The sequence below is a fragment of the Rattus norvegicus genome, chromosome 19, assembly GCF_021556685.1.
Source record: "Rattus norvegicus strain SHRSP/BbbUtx chromosome 19, alternate assembly SHRSP_T2T, whole genome shotgun sequence".
In the NCBI taxonomy this organism is placed as follows: Eukaryota; Metazoa; Chordata; class Mammalia; order Rodentia; family Muridae; genus Rattus; species Rattus norvegicus.
Window position 1 is genome coordinate 49,915,370 of NC_141552.1, and position 19,671 is coordinate 49,935,040.

Sequence of the window (19,671 nt, forward strand, 5' to 3'; positions counted from 1 at the left end):
AAATTTTCTTGTTACCACCACATCGTTCTCAGAAGAAAATATATTTACACATTTTCCTCAACCATTTATACATTATTAAAGCGAGTTGTCAGGTGCTTTATGTAGGTCCCAGGACAGCTTACTGACCATTGTTGCTGAGGAGACTAAGGCTGATCAGTGCCAGCCCTGTAGGTAACTGTGGAAGGAGAGCTGTTAGATTTTGTTGTATATCTAGATGTCACATTTTTATTGTTTTATTACCCCTAAGGTCGGATCCTGAGTCTCAGCTGGCATCCTGCTGGTACCCACGTTGCAGCTGGTTCCATAGACTACATTAGTGTGTTCGATGTCAAATCAGGTGACTCTCTCTATTCAGTACATGTGGGGTGTGGGTTTTTGCCAGATTTACATTGCTCAGTTTCTAAAATCTTGACTTTGTCTCTTTCAATGACCTGATGGCCTAACTCCACGAGTCCATCACAAATTTCACCCACGTATGTTCTGTGTGTGTCTCTGAATTTCTGTGTTGTGTGTGTATATGCCTTTGTAAGTGCTAACCAGAGGGAATGTGATACATTCTCCTTTCTTACTTACCCTCCCTGCTCTTTCTGATGCACGGTCTTTTGCTGAACCTGGGAGCTAGAGTTCGTTTTTTGTTTTTAATATACCCTGGCAAGAAACTAGTCTGGATCTCCAGTCCCTTTATGCTGGGGTTACAGTCATCCAGGGACCATACCCAGCTTTTACACATGCCCTGGAATCTGGGTGCGCTCGCTCTCTCTCGCTCTCTCTCTCTCTCATTTTTTTACTTGCATAGTAAGCCCTCTTAATTACTAAGCCATCTCTGGCCTCCTGTTGCTGTATTTGATCAGCACTGCGACTTTTTAGAGAATCTCCACTCTGCAGTGGGGGGCTGACAGCACTTTCTTTATAAAGAGATATAACAGTAGCTTTTTTCTCTAAAGTAATGACTTTTTTTCCTGTTCTTGGCCTGGAAAATTGGGTTGCTAGACACCCTCAGTGTGAGCTTACCTTTAACTTGTTAGACTAACGTATTTGTGCATGCAAGATACAGAGACAAAATGGGTTGGAGTGTCTTCTTGTTTTTCTTTTTCCTCAGTGCCTGACTTCTGTGTTTCTTTTTTTTTTAATTATACATGCCTATAACAAAGACCTCCTTAAGGCATTTTACAAAATTGGGAATGCCCCTGTCCCTTCTCTCACTCCCCAGAGTAAGCCACTGCAACTCTTAGCTGATTCTGCCATACATGACATGTTTATAATTCTGAATTGTGGTTTTTAATTTCTGTACATTATTGACTTCGGCACCTGAGACTACTGTTTGTACCTTGTGCCATAGTGTCCAAGCACACTGTCTCCTAATCTTTCCCATGTGCTCATCCGTGACTGGGTCCCACTCAGTAGTCAGGTCTCTCTATCAAGGCCACATGTGCACTGCTCACAAAGGGAGAGCTGCTTCCCTTCCGTCTGCTTCCTGTTTAACATTCTTCCTCTCCCTGTGTTTCTGCTGCTTGACCCTTGAGATCTTTCAGCTATGTACGTCCATACAAAACACATCTGAGTATTTTGGTGTTTTTGTTTGTTTTTCCTGCCGTTTCTATGTCTCTGTTTTGACTTCTGGTCTAGCTTAGTTGCCTGGGTCGTGCTGCACAAGTGCGGGGTTGGAAGACTGGTGTTTCAGTCTTTCCGGGGTCCCTTCTGCTTCTGTGTCATTTAGGCTCCCACCTTTCCCTGTTAGGGAGTCTAATGCTGTTCTAATTGTTGACCCTTTGTGCATACAGAGAGTTAAACTTAGTTTGGTTTCTAGGCCCTTTTCCTTTTCCTGTGTGGACAATTTCTTTGTTTCTTTGTTGGAAATCCAGCCCAGGCCCCTGTACGCAATAGGTGAGCCCTCTGCCCCCGGACCCTGTCTGACCCTGACATCATCATACTTGCTGATGTCTGACTGTGTTGTGGGTTTGGTTTTCGTTGGTTGTTGTCTTGTGTCAATCAGTTGTGCTCTGTAAATGAGTTTCTCTCTTCCCTTTCCGGTATTTTGTTGCTTCAGTGCTGGGTCTTCTGACTTTCCCCACACTCTTAGGTTTTCATCTTTTTGTCTTCACTGCCGGCTAAGATAAATTTGTTTTCATACCTTAATCTTTGTAGTGGAATTTTCACTTAGACACCTCCCAAGGTCTTTCCTGGTTTCAGCTGCTGGAGATTGAGCTGGGCCTTTGTCCATGGCCTCTGAGGCTGATCTTTTTTTTTTTTTTTTCAAAGATTTATTTATTTATTATATATAAGTACACTGTAGCTGTCTTCAGACACACCAGAAGAGGGCATCGGATCTCTTTACAGATGGTTGTGAGCCACCATGTGGTTGCTGGGAATTGAACTCATGACCTCTGGAAGAGCAGTCGGGTGCTCTTAACCGCTGAGCCATCTCTCCAGCCCGAGGCTGATCTTTTTTAAGAGTTGTAGTTTGGTTTGTGATTGTGTGTGCTCATGAAGGAACCTGCTAGGGCCATAGTTACGGGTGGTGCTGGCAACTCCCGTTCTCTTGCAAGAGCAGCACTGACACCCGCGCTGTCTGTCTCTCCAGCCCTCTACTGGAGGCTGTTAGTGATGGTACCTGGCAAGTGCTGCACCCTTCCTGTCCTTCTGTTCTTCTGTCCTTCCTGTCCTTCTGTCCTTCCTGTCCTTCTGTTGATTTGCTTGTTGTTTCAGTCTGCTCAGCTTTTCTCATTAGAGGAACCTTTTCTTCCCATGTATCCTGTTTGCTCCTGTCGCCGCAGTGGGTCTCCTGCGGAGGCATCTGGGTGGCCTGTCTGGGGACTCGTGAAGTTGGGATCTTAGACTTTTTTTCCCTTCTTGTGTGACTTGGTTCCAAGAAATCAATCAGGTTTTTGATTGGGGTCAGCCCAACCCTGAGGGTTACGTGTTCCACTTCTGAGCTATGCTCTCGGACTCCCCCGTTCTCCGTCCCTGTGAGTCCTGGAAGTTCAGGCCCAGCTGTCAGTGTTCTGAGAGGAAGTCTGGTGTTGTCAGCATTCAGTTAGCAGTTTCACTTGACCCTGTTTTCCTTCCAGACAGCCCTGTCCCAGCCTCAGTTCCCAAAGTCTTTTGTATAAGAAATTCTTCTGTTGAGATAGAGTTTAGTTAAAATCTGACTGCTTACTCAGGAAATGGGTACCTCAAGGTCCAGCAGCCTCTAGATTAACTTTTGACCAGTCCCCCTCCTTGGAGGCTCCTCACCTCTCTAGTCTCTGAAGTACAGGGTCCCCAGCCCCTGAGGGCGTCAAGTGTAAGTCAAGGCTTCTTGACTTTCCTTAAGTCTTACCCATATCGTGGTTGCCACTCTGCGTCTTTGACACTTTTCTTTCTCCCTTTGTGTACACATAATGTGCCAGCTTTTAAGTGAACGGGGCTCCTTCCATTCCACTTCTCGGAAGGGACATCAGTTCTTTCTCTCTTTCTCCTTCCCTCCCTCCCACCTCGCTCCTTCCTCTTCATCGTTCAGCACAGCTGCCCTTTACTGCCTGGCTGTGTTCAGGCCTGTGTAACTCCATGTTATGCTTGCCTGAGCAATTTTGAAAAACTAAACTAAATCTGTGTGCCTTTCTTCTTTCTCAGGGAGCATAACCCGGAAGATGGTTTTAGACAGGCAGCACCTGGGAGTGACCAAGTCAAGGTGCATAGTGTGGGGTGTTGCCTTCCTGTCCGACGGCACTGTCATAAGCGTGGACTCAGTTGGAAAGGTGCAGTTATGGGACTCAGCTACTGGGACACTTGTCAAGAGCCATCTCATCGCAAACGCTGACGTGCAGTCTATTGCTGTTGCTGATGTGAGTACGGTCCCAGCCCGAGTTATCCCTAAAGTTATGATCCTCCTGCCTTCGTCTCCTGAGTAGCTAGGATTACAGGTTTTGTGACCAAGTCCATCTTCTTCTTTCTTTCTTTCTTTCTTTCTTTTTTTTTAAATTTATATGAATACACTGTAGCTGTCTTCAGACTCACCAGAAGAGGGCATCGGATCCCATTACAGATGGTTGTGAGCCACCATGTGGTTGCTGGGAATTGAACTCGGGACCTCTAGAAAAGCAGTCAGTGCTCTTAACCACTGAGCCTTCTCTCCAGCCCCCACAAGTCCATCTTCTAAGCCTGTCTCAGGGTCTCTCTTTTCACATACATTGCTTATGTCAATTAGAAGGATTCATTTTTTTCCCTCACAACTAACACACTTTTTGTTAATTTAAAGCTATTTTTACATATTTCTTCTTGTACTAAGTGTAGTTTGTATATAGTCACATGTCACCCAATGGCAGGGTCCCATTCTGAGAAATCCACCAGGTGGTTTCAGTGTTGTATGTGCTTTTCTGTTGCATTGACTAGCAGCAGAAAAGCTTAAACCCTTCTAGACCATGTAAGCAATGCCATCATAGACTCCTTCTAGACCATGTAAGCAGTGCCATCATAGACTCCTTCTAGACCATGTAAGCAGTGCCATCATAGACTCCTTCTAGACCATGTAAGCAGTGCCATCATAGACATCCATACCATGCTTTTTGATAGAAATGTTAAAATTCGTAGAGATGTTTTGCTAAGCTGACAAGATGGCCCAGCAGGTAATGACACTTGAGCCAAGGAGAGAACAAGCATAGCCAGAACAAGTAGGTGTCATTAAGGAGATAAAGTACCAAGCGCAATACCTAAATACCAAAGTGGAAGCAGTTTAGTGTATCTTTCAAGGTTCATAGCAGGCAGAGAGGAATCCTGCCTCAAAAATTTATTCTTTTATGCGCATTGTTGTTTTGCCTGCATGTCTGTCTGTCTTTCTGAAGGTGTCAAATCCTCTGGAGTAGGATGACAGTTGTGAGCTGCCATGTGGTTGCTGGGAATTGAACCCAGGACCTCTTGATCAGCCAGGGCTCTTAACCACTGAGCCATCTCTCTAGCGTCTCCCTTTTTAATATGCATGTGTGTTTTACCTGTTGGATCCCTTGGGACTACAACTGCAGACAGCTGTAAGCTGGTACCACCCCCCCTCCCTTAAATATTTGATTATGTGTGGGTGTGGGTATGTATATGGGGTGTAGAAGTCAGAGGCTTTAGTCCACTGGAGCTGGAGTTCTAAGTTGTGTCACAAGAGTACTGGGAACTGAACTCAGATCCTCTGACAGCAGTAGTGTCCTTAACCTTGGAACCAGTCTTCAGCCCCGAGATTCTTAAAAAAATCGTGGAGCAAAATAAAAATCTCCCACCTAAACCAACTTAGAGTACAATTTAAAGGTGTTTACACCAGCATCATTGCAAGTTGTGAGTAATGTTTTATGTATAGCTATGATGTCGCTGGGAAATGGGAACTTTTTTGGTCCATTAGATTTTCATGAATGATACTCTGGTTTGTCATTGAATGTGTAGCATGCGACTGGCTGCATACCAGAGTTGGCCTTACTAATTGTTGTCAGCAGGGGGCACATTGCTCCTATGTGTGCGCTTGCTCCTCTGAGGGAACGGCTCCTGGAACCTCCCTGCTAATTCAGGGCAAGAGGTTTGTTTTTGTTTTGTTTTCTCTTTTTCTCCTGAGCTGCCCAGATAGAACACCTGAAGGAATATTTTCCCATCCGGAGTGTTTTGCTGACATGTATCCCATCATGGTTTAATTTCTCAGCAAGAAGACAGTTTTGTGGTGGGCACAGCCGAGGGCACAGTGTTCCATTTCCAGCTGGTGTCGGTGACTTCCAACAGCAGCGAGAAGCAGTGGGTGCGGACGAAACCATTCCAGCACCACACACACGACGTGCGCACTGTGGCCCACAGCCCAACAGCCCTGATATCAGGAGGTAGGTCCTCCCCCAGCCAGCTGCTCTCGACTCTGCCCAGCTCTGCTGTTTTCTCTTCATGAAGAACATCTCTCACCGAGTTCCCTCTCTGATGCCTTGTTGCTCCAGGCACCGACACCCACCTAGTTATTCGGCCTCTCATGGAGAAAGTGGAGGTAAAGAACTACGATGCCGCTCTCCGAAAGATCACTTTCCCCCATGTGAGTACCCCTCACACCCTCAGCACCTCTCTGTCCCTCTGTCCAGTAAGCCTAGACACGGCTCACTTCCTACGGCTGTCTTCCTTATGTTCTAGGCAAGCCTCCGTGAAGACATCTGCTCTGTGCACATGTATGTGACTATTATGATAATGAGGCAGGTCCAGTTTATGTACTGGGAAGGTCTACTCAACTTGTGGGGATGCTAACATCTTCCTTGACCACTACAAACCTGGTTCTCCACCTAAACAGTAGAGCCTGCCCACCCTTAAAACAAGCTAACAAAATTCCCATAAAGCACAGTTACTGAGGGGAGTGTTTCTTCAGAAAGGACACTCAGGATGATGTTTCCAATTAACACGCACATTTGGGGGCGAAGATATGGCCCAGTGGTTCCTGCAAATAACCCAGTTCGTCTGGCGGCTTGTAACTGTCTACCTCCAATTCAAGAACTGACTCTGTTCTCACCTCTTTGGGCACTGCATGAGTGTGATGCACAGACATACATGCAGGCCAAACACCTGCATACATTACAATATACATACAATAAAAAATATATGGGGTTGGGGATTTAGCTCAGTGGTAGAGCGCTTGCCTAGGAAGCGCAAGGCCCTGGGTTCGGTCCCCAGCTCCGAAAAAAAAAATATATATATATATTTAAAAAATACCCACATATTTCATGTGTGTGGTTTGATAAAGTCAAACATAGACCTCACTCCTCTACTCCCCAATCCCAACACATACCTCTCTTTAAAAACAGGATTTAATTATATAGCCCTGCCTGGCTTTGTTCTCCCTTCGTAGACTAGTCTAGCTTAGCCTTGAACTCATGGAGCTCCACTTGGTACCAGGACCTCAGTGTCTCTTGCCTATCTCTGTGCCTCATTATCTTAGTTTGGATCACTCTTTTCTCATGGATTCCTTTTCAGTGACTTCCTTTTTTGTTTACTTGTTTGCTTTTTTTTGAGACAGGGTTTCTCTGTGTAGCGCTAGCTGTCCTGGAAGTCTTTGTAGACCAGGGAGATCTAGAACTCAGAGATCTCCATGCTTCTGCCTCCAAGTGCTGGGATTAAAGATATGCATACATGATCAGCCGCCTGGTCTCCTTTTGTTAACATCTATGTCGTTTTTAAAGCACCTTGTTCATTCCTCTGTGTTTAAAACCCTTTGGTTGCTATTGTTGTCTTCAGCACAGAGTTCTAAATTTTTGGTGCATTTGTAGACCCATGTTGATCTTGGACTGTCCTGTGTCACTGAGCTCTTTTATTCTGGAAAGTCTTTCCTTGGTGCTTTTGTATCTGACCGTGAGACACAATAAGAGGTCAGGTGCCCTTTCCTCCCTCGAGCTCGTTACCTTGCCCTCCTTCTCTGCTTGATTGATCTTTACCAGTGAACTACTTCTAAGTTAGATATCCTTTCTGCTCATCCTATGTTTATCCATGTTAAATCTTGTGCCATGCTGTATAGCATGACTGCCTGTGTCATTTGTCAATGTCTGTGTTATTTCGGTTGTTGAGGTCAGTGGTTATTTTCGTCACCATTGCGTTCTTGGTTCCTAGGACAGTGGCTTGACTGTAGTAGGACTTGAGATATGTTTATCAAATAAATGAATTTCTAGGGTGTTCGTTTGGAGGCTGGGTCTCAGTAAGTAGACCAGACTGGCTTTGAACTCAGAGATCCACATGCTTCTGCCTCCCAAGTACTGGGCTACTCTACCCAGCTAAATAAATGGGTTTCAACAGTAGAGAGGCTGTTATGCTAAGATGTTGAATCTGGAAACACAGCAGTAGATGACCAGGTTGGCCTACTTACAACTCTTCAACTCTTGACTACAGCGGCGTCTCATTTCCTGTTCAAAGCGAAGGCAGCTTCTCCTTTTCCAGTTTGCTCACCACTTGGAACTCTGGAGACTAGGATCCACAGCCGCAACAGGTGTGTCTGCAGAAAGGCTTTTCACTTTTGCTTTTGTTTTTTTTTTTTTAAACTGGAAAGTTTTTTAAAAAGAGAAAAATGGGAAAGGGGAAAAAATAGCAAGAAGGGCTTATGTATTCCTCACAAGTAAAGTGCCGGCCTGGGAGTACAAGTCCCTGGGAGTGAACCACAGTATCGTCCAGTACACCCACACAAAAGGAAACTGGAAACCAGACATAATAGTGCATGCCATTAATCCCAGCACATGGGAGGCAGAGGCCTGGGCCAAGAAAAGAGAGAAAATAAATAAACTGGAAAGAGAATGCAGAGTATCAAAATCGCAGCTAAAACTCTGCCTGTAGAAATGTCACGCGTGGCAGCAGTTTCCTAAAAGTGGAAGCAGAGAATCAGAAGCTCAGGACCAAATCAAGAGCTCCCTGAACTTGCTGGACATGGCCAAGATTAAGATTGTTTACTGCTTTTATAGGATTCAGTTTGTACAGCACCTACACCGGATGGTTCACAACCCCACATAGCTCCAGCTTGAGGGAACCTGACCGCCTCACCTCTTCTATCCTTCAAGTGCATACCTATGTACATAGACAGCTAACTAAAAACACACAGAATGTTATAAATACCAGAGAACTTAAGCTTCTTTAAGATGTGTGCGAGAGGCGGTTGAGGTGATAGCTGTGCCGTCAGGCTTTGCCCTGGCCTGGCAGAAATAAAATCAGACTGTTGAAAGCTGAGAAGATAGAAGGATGTGCAGAGGCAGTCCTGCCTGGAAACAGGCTGCGTGGCTCTGGAGTGAGTGAGAGTTTAAGTGCGTTCTCCTCCTTAGAATGTATTGAAATCTGCCTCTGCCTACCTGCATGTCTGTGAGTGGCTTCAGCCATGTCAGACACTCGGCCTTAGAGTTCCATTTGCCGCTCTTCACATAGCCTTTCAGATTTTGTCTGCTTACATGGAGAAACCAGATTTCCCACTGGTAGAAATTCCGTGTTACTGAGGGTTGACTTTAGAATGGAAAAATGCAGGATTTTTTTTTAAATGATGGAATTTCCTGTTTTTAGGCAAGAATGGAGATACTCTTCCGCTCTCTAAAAATGCAGACCATCTCCTGCACCTCAAGACAAAGGTGAGAACTGATCCTACTCCCCATCCAAGGTTCAGAGTACTTTCCATTCTGAATCTGAGTGCCACTCAATCTGTAGCCAAGACTGTGACATCAGTCAGATGCTGAGAATTTGATAAGTGAGTACAAGAAATTGGTTTTCTCCTTTTCGTACTAGAAACATCCTTTTAGTAATTAAGATAGTGCAGTATAATGTGAATCGCGTGCTCTGTTCAGACATGAGCACTTGCAGCAGTGTTTTCCTCCCAGAAAAGCAGAGGAGCTTGTGCTTACGTGTGTGTGTGCTTCCTTCTACATTAGTATGTACCGTGTAAACTGTTTTACTCATTTCATCTTTTATAAAAATGTCTTTCAGCTCTTTGTGATAATCCCAGTACTTAGGACACAAGGGCAGGAAGTTTAGGAGTTCAAGGTCATCTTGGCTAGTAGTTAATTCGAAACGACTCTAAGGTGCATTAAATCCTGTCCTCAACCAAAAAAGTAAATAAATAAAGATTTTGGTCATTTATGGTGACGTATGCCAGAAAATTCCAACGTTGAGGAGGCTCCCGGATAAGGGCCACTCTGAGTCTGAAGTCAGCCAGGCCAGAGAACGAGTCCAGGTTTACTGTGTCATCAGGGTTAGTCTTAGAGTTAGAATCCCTACCTCCCTCCTGGGGCTGGGATCACAGATGGGTACTTCCACACCCAGCTTTAGTTTTAACTCTGTATAAACTTTAAGTCACACTTTTCTTCCCCTTCGACTATTTTTCATTTTTTTCTTTCTTAGAGGTATTTTGGGGGTTAGTGTTTCAGGACGGGGTTTCTCTGTGTAGTTCTTGCTGTCCTGGAACTTGCTCCATAGACCAGCCTGGCCTTGAACTCAAAGACTGCCTGCTTTGCCTCCTGAATACCAGGCTTAAAGGCATGCACCACCATATCCAACTCAAAGCAGTCATCACGGACAGAAAAGATGTCAGCACTCCCAGTCGTTTGTCCTCAGCTGTTACATTAATGCCTTCCTGCTCCTGTTTCCCAGATTGAGGCTTTCTAAGGCACTCAAAGGCCTAACGTAGTACACAGTCACCTGCAGACCCATGTTGGGTTTGGAAATCAAAGCTGCACTGGTGATGTTCTGTCTGGGATTTAATTGTAGTCCTCAGAGCACATGAGTGTTTTAAGACTACATATAGGCAAGGTGGGCAGTGGTGGTTCACGTCTTTAATCCCAGCATTCAGGAGGCAGAGGCAGGCAGGTCTCTGAGTTAGAGACCAGCCTGGTCTACATAGTGAGTTCCAGGACAGCCAGGGCTACACAGAGAAACCTGTCTCAACAAAAAAAAAAGGGGGGGCGGTTGGGGATTTAGCTCAGTGGTAGAGCGCTTGCCTAGGAAGCGCAAGGCCCTGGGTTCAGTCCCCAGCTCCGAAAAAAAGAACAAAAAAAAAAAAAAAAAAAAAAAAAAAAAAAAAGGCCGTGTATGTATGCATTTGTGGAAATGTCCTAAGCACTGAGAGCTTGGAGAGTCCTGTCGTGGGAGCCTTGTTAGGTTTGCCAGCCTTGGTGGCACACTGCTCGTGCGTACCCAGCATTGGGTGCCTAGTGTGGGAGACTGCAGTGAATCAATGAGATTTTGTGTGGGGAAAAACTTGGTTTTCTCACGCCCGTTGCTTCTCCATTTGCCAGGGCCCTGAGAACATTATCTGCAGCTGCGTCTCCCCGTGTGGAAGTTGGATAGCCTATTCTACAGCGTCTCGGTTTTTTCTCTATCGATTGAAATATGAACGTGATAACATTAGCCTCCAAAGAGTAAGTGAGGGGGCACAGTGCATTCCTGCACAAGAAGAAACTCCCTTTATGTGTAATATTTGTTTGAAGTAGCAATGAATTGGAAGGACTCCTTAGTGAAAAGCTAGACAATCATAGCTGTTACAGAGCCTGCATGGTGGAAGGAAAGACTCACAACTTAACCTCTGCCCTCTACACACATGAACACAGCATGTTTTTAAACTTGTGTGTACCGATGTTTTGCAGGCATGTAAGCATATCTACTCTGTGTGTGTGTGTGTGTGTGTGTGTGTGTGTGTGTGTGTGTGTGTGTGTGTGTGTACTGATGCTTGCAGAGGTCAGAAAGGGGAGGGTCCCCTGGGATTGAAGTTACAGATGATTGTGATCTTCTCTATGGATGCTGGGACTCCAACCCCTGTCCTCTGGAAGAGTAGTCAGTGCTTTTAACCCCTGAACCAACTCTCCAGCCTACACACAAGTTTTTCGTTTAAGATTTATTTATTTTTGTATATGTGAGTGTACACTGTCATTGTCTTCAGACACGCCAAAAGAGGTCATTGGATTCTGTTACAGATGGTTGTGAGTCCCCCAGGTGGTTGCTGGGAATTGACCTCTGGAAGAAGTCAGTGTTTCTAACCGCTGAGCCATCTCTCCAGTCCTGTTTTAAATCCTATAGAGGGTTCTAGGTTCAATCTTCAACATTACCACTGTAATACTAAATATAAATATATATTTACTGCTCTTTTTTTTTGTTTCTTTTTTATTTTTTTAGGAGCTGGGGACCGAACCCAGGGCCTTGCACTTGCTAGGCAAGCGCTCTACCACTGAGCTAAATCCCCAGCCCCTAGAATACAATTTCATTCCTTTCCACCGTCCATTCCCTCTTAAACCTCCCTCTGACCCCTCGTATTCTCTCCACTCTCAAATAGATAGCCTTTTTTTTTTACTATTATTGTCGTGTGTGTGTGTGTGTGTGTGTGTGTGTGTGTGTGTAAGTGTGTGTGCATACATGCATGCACATAAATATATAAATACAGCCTGCCGAGTCTGTTTTTGTTAGTGTGAGTGATTTTAGGGCTCATATATTTATTGTTTACTTGAAAAAGAAATAGAGAAACGTTCCTAGCAAAAATGTTCTTTTATTCCCATAGTATTGCAAGGTAGAGAACTGACCCATTACCATCTGGATGGAGAGAAGGCTAGATAGGCTGTGTTCAGCCCCTTTGCGGGTCCTTGCTTGGACATTCCAAGGTTAACGTAACTTAGCCTGGCTGTGTCAGGTTCTGCTGTGCTACTTTCTCTCACTGGCTTCTCACTGTTGATTTATCCGAAGGTTTCCAAATTACCAGCATTCCTTCGCTCTGCCCTTCATATTTTGTTTTCTGAAGATTCAACAAAGCTCTTTGTGGCATCAAATCAAGGGTCTCTACATGTCATCCATCTTTCGGAAGGAAGCTTCAAGCACTTGCATACTTTCCAGCCACAATCAGGTGGGGACTTCTCAGCTCTCTGGTGTGGTCCTTTTCTCCTTAGACCCCAGCATCGGATGCTGGTGCTCTGTGCACTCTGCAAATAAACTCACTCACATGTTTAAAGTAGGAGGAGATATCTGGCAGATGAAGACTCTCGATGAGATCTGAAATGTTCCTCACACCTACTCCTTTCTCACTGTGTTTTCGATTCCTTATTTGGGGCCAGAGAAGTTTCATCATCCTTAGTTTTGTTAGCAGAGTTAGAAAGAAAGTAAAAGTCATCTGCATCTCCAGTACTTTGCCTAGTAACCCCCCCCCAGTACTTTGCCTAGTAACCCCCCAGTACTTTGCCTAGTAACCCCCTAGTACTTTGCCTAGTAACCCCCCTAGTGCTTTGACTAGTAACCCCCCCCAGTACTTTGACTAGTAAACCCCCCACCCCCAGTACTTTGACTAGTAACCTCCCCAGTACTTTGCCAAGTAACCCCTAACTTCCCCCAAGAACTTTTGTGTTTTCTGGCATATGTATATAGAGACTTTGTTAGCACACTAACTTTTTGTTGTATGTTTCTATGAGATGTTTATATAAGATGAAAATTTTGTGCTTGTGACTGTGTTCTGTGAGAACATGGATTGCATCACTGGGTGACTATATACACCAGTTAACACTGAATTAACAACACTGGGGAGATGCAGTGTTGACTTAAGTTTCTCATCCACTTTTCGTTGGTCATTGAGTATCCGTGATCTGTCCCTTGTCCCTAGCCCTGGCATTTAGCTGTTTCGTTACCACTTAGACTCTAGTCAGCCTGGATTGTCAATGTTTAATATTAATTCATGGAAAGCTGCTTTAGGCCAGGCGTTGAGGTGCACACCTCTAGTCCCAGCACTCAAGAAGCAGAGGCAGATGGATCTCTGTGAGTTTTGAGGCCAGCATGGAACTCATAGTAGTTAGGGCTACACAGAGAGACCCTGTGTCAGCTCCCTATCCTAATCCCCCAATCCCAAAAAATAAAAAGAAAAGCTGCTTCAGAAGAAACCTGTCATTTAGGAGTCAGATGAATTAAACCAGTATTGTTAAACTACTTTGCCCCTTATAATATCATTTTGGTTTTTCAAGACAGGGTTTCTCTGAGTAGCTCTGGTTGTTCTGGAATTCCCTCTGTAGACCAGGCTGTCCTCGAACTCAGAGGTCTGCCTCCCTCTGCCTCAGGCTAACAGTGTGTGTGCCACCAGCACCTGGCACCCTCCATCTTCTTCATCCATGCTCCAGCACCTGGTGTGCCTGTGCAAAGCTTCCCTCGTTGTTAGGGGTTGCTAGATGCAGCTCCTATGATGAGGAAGTCTGATTTTTATCCCATGTTGTCATGTTGCAAATTGAATTAAAACCTTTTGACAAAGGTGCTCTATAGTGTTAAACGGAGGGTACACAATAGATTAAATATATGCTTCGTGTCTGTTAAACACGCTGTGTCCATAACTAATTTTAAAACAATCGGAAACAACAGTTTGAAATAATTAGCTTAAGATCTGGTTTCAGTGCTTCCTCTGGTCTGAAATACAAATGCCTCCAGTTTTATCTTTCCAGCCTCTCTTCACATGAGCGGTAGCTAGATAAATAGTTTTTATGTTTGTTTGGGTTTTTTTGTTTTTGTTTGTTTGTTTATTTGCACCACATCTCAAGATGTAGACCTAACTTACTTGAAAAATGCTATATAGTCCATACTGGCCTCAAACTCATATTCTCTGCCTCTTGAGTCCTAGAACTAAAAACGTGTGCCACTATGCCCAGCAATCGCTAATTAAATTTTAAAAGTGGAGAAGATGATTACTTAACATTTGGGAGGCCGAGACACATAGATCCTAAACTTAAGCCTGTCTTAGGCTACAAAAGTAATTTCCTGCCTCAATTTTTTTTTTAATTTAAAAATAAACAGGTTAACCTTTAGAACTAATTTGCAAAACTGCAGTAAATTCTCCTGTAAATGATTTACAGCCGTGTGGGTCTTGTTGGTCTCTCCATCATCTTCAGGTTGGGCAGGCTGTGGGTGGCTAATTGAAGAACTTGTTTCTTCTGTCCTCACAGGGACAGTGGAGGCCATGTGTCTTTTGGCAGTCAGTCCCGATGGGAATTGGCTAGCTGCATCAGGTACCAGTGCTGGAGTCCACATATATGATCTGCATCATCTAAAGGTGAGCCTCAGATTTCATAGCAGCAATTTGAGTCATATGGGAGGCTGCTAGTCATGTTAAGATTTGAGGCAGATTGGAGTGACCTGGAAATTTACTAGACTTTTTTTTTTTTTTTAAGGAAGAATTTCCTCCTTTAGATTCCTGTTTTAGAATTCTCTAGAGTCTCAAAGCTGTACTCACATAATATTAAAATCAGTGAGATTTTACTCTGTTTTTTTTTTTTGTTTGTTTGTTTGTTTGTTTGTTTTCAGAGCTGAGGACCGAACCCAGGGCCTTGTGCTTGCTAGGCAAGCGCTCTACCACTGAGCTAAATCCCCAACCCCGAGATTTTACTCTGAATACAATGAAAACAATATAGTTAGGGGTTCGTGAATGATAAACCCATTTCTGGACAAGGGATATAGTTCAATGGTAGAGTAGTTGCCTGTGTTCAAGGTCAGTCCCCAGTACCACAAAACAGACAAAGACAGCAGAATGATTAAAAAGACAAAACACCAGGAAGTTCTGATACATAGATTCAGACTTGGAGATCCTAACAGGCTTCCTTTCATACTTGCCTTGTATGTTCAGTGTGACTTTAAATACCATAGAACCAGACGGGGAAAGCATAGCTGGGGAACCCTTCTGACTAACAGGTATTAACTACTAACAGGTGACAGTACTGCCAGCTGTGCATTGAGTCATACTTACCATAGTTCTGTCCCCAGCACTGACAAAGCCAACGTTTCTATGTAGTGCCCACATGCCTTATAGTTGAACCTAAATGCCTAACCGTAGGCGATAATTTTTGACAGGGTTTCTCTGTGTAGCCCTAACTGGTCTGGAACTCGCTCTGTAGGCTAGGCTGGTCTGGAACTCAGAGATCCAGCTGCTGGGATTAAAGGGCTGTGCCACCACTGCCTAGCAGTAATGTTTATTAGACCCAGAACAGAGCTATGTGTTCTCAGTGCAGAGGGGTATTTGAGCGATTCATACTGACATGTTTACTCAGATAAAATGCTCTTCAGTTTCCTGGAAATGCTTCGTTTTGTAAACAGTTAAGCATTATTTGTTTGTTTGTGAACATGTTTCACTGGTCTAGAACTCACTGTAGGCCTGGCTGACTACAGACTCAGAGATCTGCCTACATCATCTACCGTCCAGAGTATGCCAATTAAAAGTGTGTCACCACAGCCAACAAAAGAGACTTTTAAATGAAATTAAAGCTCTTTGTTGTTGAACTTCCACAAAATACTTCAGAGTTCTGCTTGTGAGTTCCAAAGAACAGTATTTCAACCAACTGACTTAGGGTCTTAGGGTTTAGTACAATAATACTTGTGTGGCATATATAAGGCCCTGAAAACAACAAAAAATAATGATGACCAAAAATCACTTTCTTTTTGGGTGGGTGTGAGGGTGTGTGTGCAGGGGGCTTGGGGAAGGTTTTTTGAGATGAGGTCACACTCTATAGACCTGGCTGGCCTAGAACTCACAGAGCTAGCTGCCTCTGTCTCTGGAGTGCTGGGATTAAAGTTGTATGCTACCACACCCAGTTCATCTAACCTTTCTTGAAGGAAGGTGTCCTACAGACTTTCTCTTGTCTTTTCCCAGCTTCACTGCACAGTGCCTGCTTACAATTTCCCAGTGACTGCTCTGGCCATCGCCCCCAATACCAACAACCTGGTCATTGCTCATTCTGACCAGCAGGTAAGCGAGTGATCCTAGTGTTTTCCAATTCCCTTCTGCTACACTCCCCTGGAGGCCGGGATAGATGGTGGGCAGTTAGGAACTTTCCCTTGAAGGTGTTAGAGGATACATAGGCAGGTTTGTTTTGTGTGAGTGAAGCTTCTCTGTGTGGCCTGGGCCCATTATTGGCCAGCAGTGCCTGCTGGTTACAGTGTGGCTCTAGAGTTAAACACAAAGTGATAGAAGAGTTTTGAAGCACTCTACTAATTTAAACTAGAGATAACATAGGCCCAGGTACTACATTAGATATGGATGTAATAAAATCTTGAAAATAAACTAAAAATAGATGGTTTACATTCATGAGGGAATCAGGCCTTACTAAAACTGAGATGTCTAGATCTGAGCCAGAGTGAGAACTTAGGGTTTTTTATACCAAATTATAAAGACGCAGTCTTTAAGATGCGTGGGCTGTAGAACACGTTAACTCATCAGTGCTGTGTATCCTCATCTGTAAACTGCAGATGAGCGCATCACCAGACCTGTGGATCTGCTGAAAAGATTCAACATGTCTGGGAAGCACACTCGGTTAGACTGCTAGGCAAGTGATGCTTCCTGAGCCATTTTAAACTCTCCGGTACATACAGTATCCAAAGCACTGCCTCGCTTTCACGGGTGTTCGTCCTTTACCTGGGCTATTGCAAGGTGCCACCTTAAGTGCCTTTGTCATTTGAACTGGTAAACTCTGAGTTTACTGGCAATACCCTATAATCCTGTCGTGGTATATTGAGGCACCTTCCAAGTTCCAAGCCAGCCAGAGCTGAATCCGGTGCTTAGTGTTTACCGTGACTTGTGGTTAGGAAAGGACAACTCCCAGAAGGGACCAGAGCCTCTGAGTGTCCTGAGGGCACATCTGCACCTGTATGGTGGTGTTCTCCAGGTATTTGAGTTCAGCATCCCAGACAAGCAGTATACAGAGTGGAGCCGCTCTGTCCAGAAGCAAGGATTTCACCAGCTGTGGCTCCAAAGGGATACTCCCATCACACACATCAGCATCCATCCCAAGAGACCCATGCACATCCTCCTCCATGACGCCTACATGTTCTGCATCATTGACAAGTCCTTGGTGAGTGTGGGGACTTCTTACTTAGGACTCTAGTGTGTGTGTGTGTGTGTGTGTGTGTGTGTGTGTGTGTGTGTGTGTGTGTGTATGTGAGAGAGAGAGAGAGAGAGACAGACAGACAGACAGACAGACGGACGGACGGACGGCTGTCTGAGCATCCTGACACGGGTGTTGGGAACAGATCTCAGGTCCTCTGCAAGAGTAGCACATGCTCTTAATTGCTGGGCTGTCTTTCCAGTGCCCTGTTTTGCTTGACTTTTTGAGACATGATGTTGCTATGGAGCCTGACTGGCCTCACGTTAAATTTGCAGCCGTGAAGTGCCGTGGGAGTTACCATACTTTACTTGTACTTAGGAGTTTTTAAGTATAAATAACGATTGATTAGCTAAGGGAGCCTCAGAATACAAACTGCCAGTGTGTTGATTGGAGGAGACGTAATTGTGTTTGTCACACTCCCTAATTTGCATCCCTACTGTTGGGTGAGGGGTTAGCCTTTTTGGACTAGTTTTTACTGTTGTATTTCTATAACTGGCTTTTTAACCCAATCCTAAGTAGAAAAATGATTAGGTTGGCATTCAGAAGGTGGCCCTCTTGAGGGAATATGTTTGAGCTGACGACTCTCTTGTAATTTTCATTCTTGGATTACTGAGTGAAGCAGTTTCGTTAAATGAGACACCTGCTAATGTTTTGATCACCCTGCTCCTTAGCTGAAGACATTTCAAAAGTTGGTTTTTGTCAAAAGTCCAACTGGGAAAGTTCCAGTGTCGGTGACTATGATTTGGGTAGGGACACAAGTGTTTTCTTTAGTTTGAGATGCTAGCTGCTGTTTTGATTTTTCTCCCTGAATATATACGTCTTCTGGGTAGGAGCTGTCTTCCCTCAGAGGCCTATGGACCACAGCCATGGTTGTGCTGCACTTTGGGTCTCAGTCATACAGCACCAGCTGTTCGCCCGTGTGAAGGTGGGGGTGGGACGTGCGTGGGTAAGGCAGCAGATGGCTCTAAAGGAGGTGTGCACAGGGAAGTGTCACTGAATCGCGTCTCATGGGCCTCGTGTCCTGGCATGTGGGAAGCAGAGCTAGCTGGCAAGTGTCTTCTGTGAGAGAGTGGGGCAGGAAGAGCCCCTCCCACCCACTCCGCCATCTCTGTAACTCAGCCCAGAAGCCTTTTGCCCCGGTGATGGTGATGGGTCCTTCCTGTCCTTGTCCTAAGTAGAGCTAGTTCCCAAGGAAGTATGAAATGAAGTGAACCATTTATTTGTCCGTCTCTTGAAATGTCAGTGACATCAGTGGGGGTAGTTTGTATTGTTTTCCCTGGGGGAGAACCTTAGCCCCTTGGCCGGTGGATGAGGAGTGGTTGAGGGGAGGTATGGAAAGCACGGTGCCTGTGTGGGCCGAGGTTCTGCACATAGCCGCTTGTTCCTTATGGTGAAGTGTTGCTGACAAGACTGGCCTACAGCTTGCTTGTCTTTAATCTTCCATAGAGTAAGGAACCCTTTCTTGCTTCATTCTGCCCATCGTAATCCCTTTTTGCCTGAAGCATTTTTACATGACCTAGGGTATATCAGTTCCTAAGATAGGTATACATATGGTATGTATGTCTGTCTATCTCTGTGTGTGTCTGTGTGTCTGTCTCTGCGTGTGTCTGCATGAGTTTATATGCATGTTTAAGTGTGGTGGCCATGGAGGCCAGAAGAGGATATTAGATGTCCTGGAACTGGAGTTACAGGCAGTTGTGAGCCACCTGATATGAATGCTAGGAACTGAGTCTGCGTCCTATGTAAGAGCAGTAAGCCTTCTTAACCACTGAGCCATCCCTCCAACTCCCACCAGTATGTAAGGCAGTTCTTTGAGGGCTGAGAATACAGCTTAGTTGGAAGAATGCTTGCCTACCATGCATGAAGCTGGTTTTGATTCCCAGCACATGTAACCAGGTGTAGTAGAATACACTTTGGAAGTAGAGATAGGACCAGAAGGTCAAAGTCATTCCTACCTCCATCATCAATTTGAGCTCAACTCAGGGGCTAGGGAACCTCTCTCAAAAAAGGGTTTTCTGGGGGTGCTTGGGATGATGGCTTAGTGGTTAAAAGCATATACAGAGAGTAATAATTTAAATTTTTTAAAGATTTTTCTTTATACATATACTTTTCTATTTATTCAAGACTGAAGAGGAAGGGCTGGAGAACCACAGGTCTCAGGTGTCTGCCCATCGTTCCAGCCCTCAGGAGGGAGAGGCAGGAGAGCTGCAGTGAGACCCTGTCTCAAAGTCAAAACAGAACAAAGCAGCAGCAGCAGCTGTGTCTGTGGAAGCCAAGAAACTTTCTGCTGTTTGAGTTTTGTAGCGCTTACAAAATGCTAGACGATACACATTCAAATAGTGTATCTTGTTGGGGC

At 44.7% G+C, this 19,671-nt stretch overlaps 1 protein-coding gene across 3 annotated transcripts in view; it reads left to right on the forward strand.

The window, feature by feature from the left end:
* Utp4 (UTP4 small subunit processome component) overlaps positions 1-19,671 on the forward strand; it is a 28,097-nt gene that overhangs the window by 7,139 nt on the left and 1,287 nt on the right. For all 3 annotated transcript variants that reach the window (XM_087594205.1, XM_087594204.1, NM_001009640.1), the window contains exons 5-15: positions 248-337; positions 3,613-3,824; positions 5,651-5,822; positions 5,931-6,022; positions 7,855-7,951; positions 9,004-9,068; positions 10,728-10,850; positions 12,163-12,319; positions 14,388-14,494; positions 16,085-16,180; positions 17,097-17,282. In XM_087594205.1, coding sequence (XP_087450331.1) covers positions 248-337; positions 3,613-3,824; positions 5,651-5,822; positions 5,931-6,022; positions 7,855-7,951; positions 9,004-9,068; positions 10,728-10,850; positions 12,163-12,319; positions 14,388-14,494; positions 16,085-16,180; positions 17,097-17,282 — 1,397 coding nt within the window. The remainder of the gene's footprint in view (positions 1-247; positions 338-3,612; positions 3,825-5,650; positions 5,823-5,930; positions 6,023-7,854; positions 7,952-9,003; positions 9,069-10,727; positions 10,851-12,162; positions 12,320-14,387; positions 14,495-16,084; positions 16,181-17,096; positions 17,283-19,671) is intronic.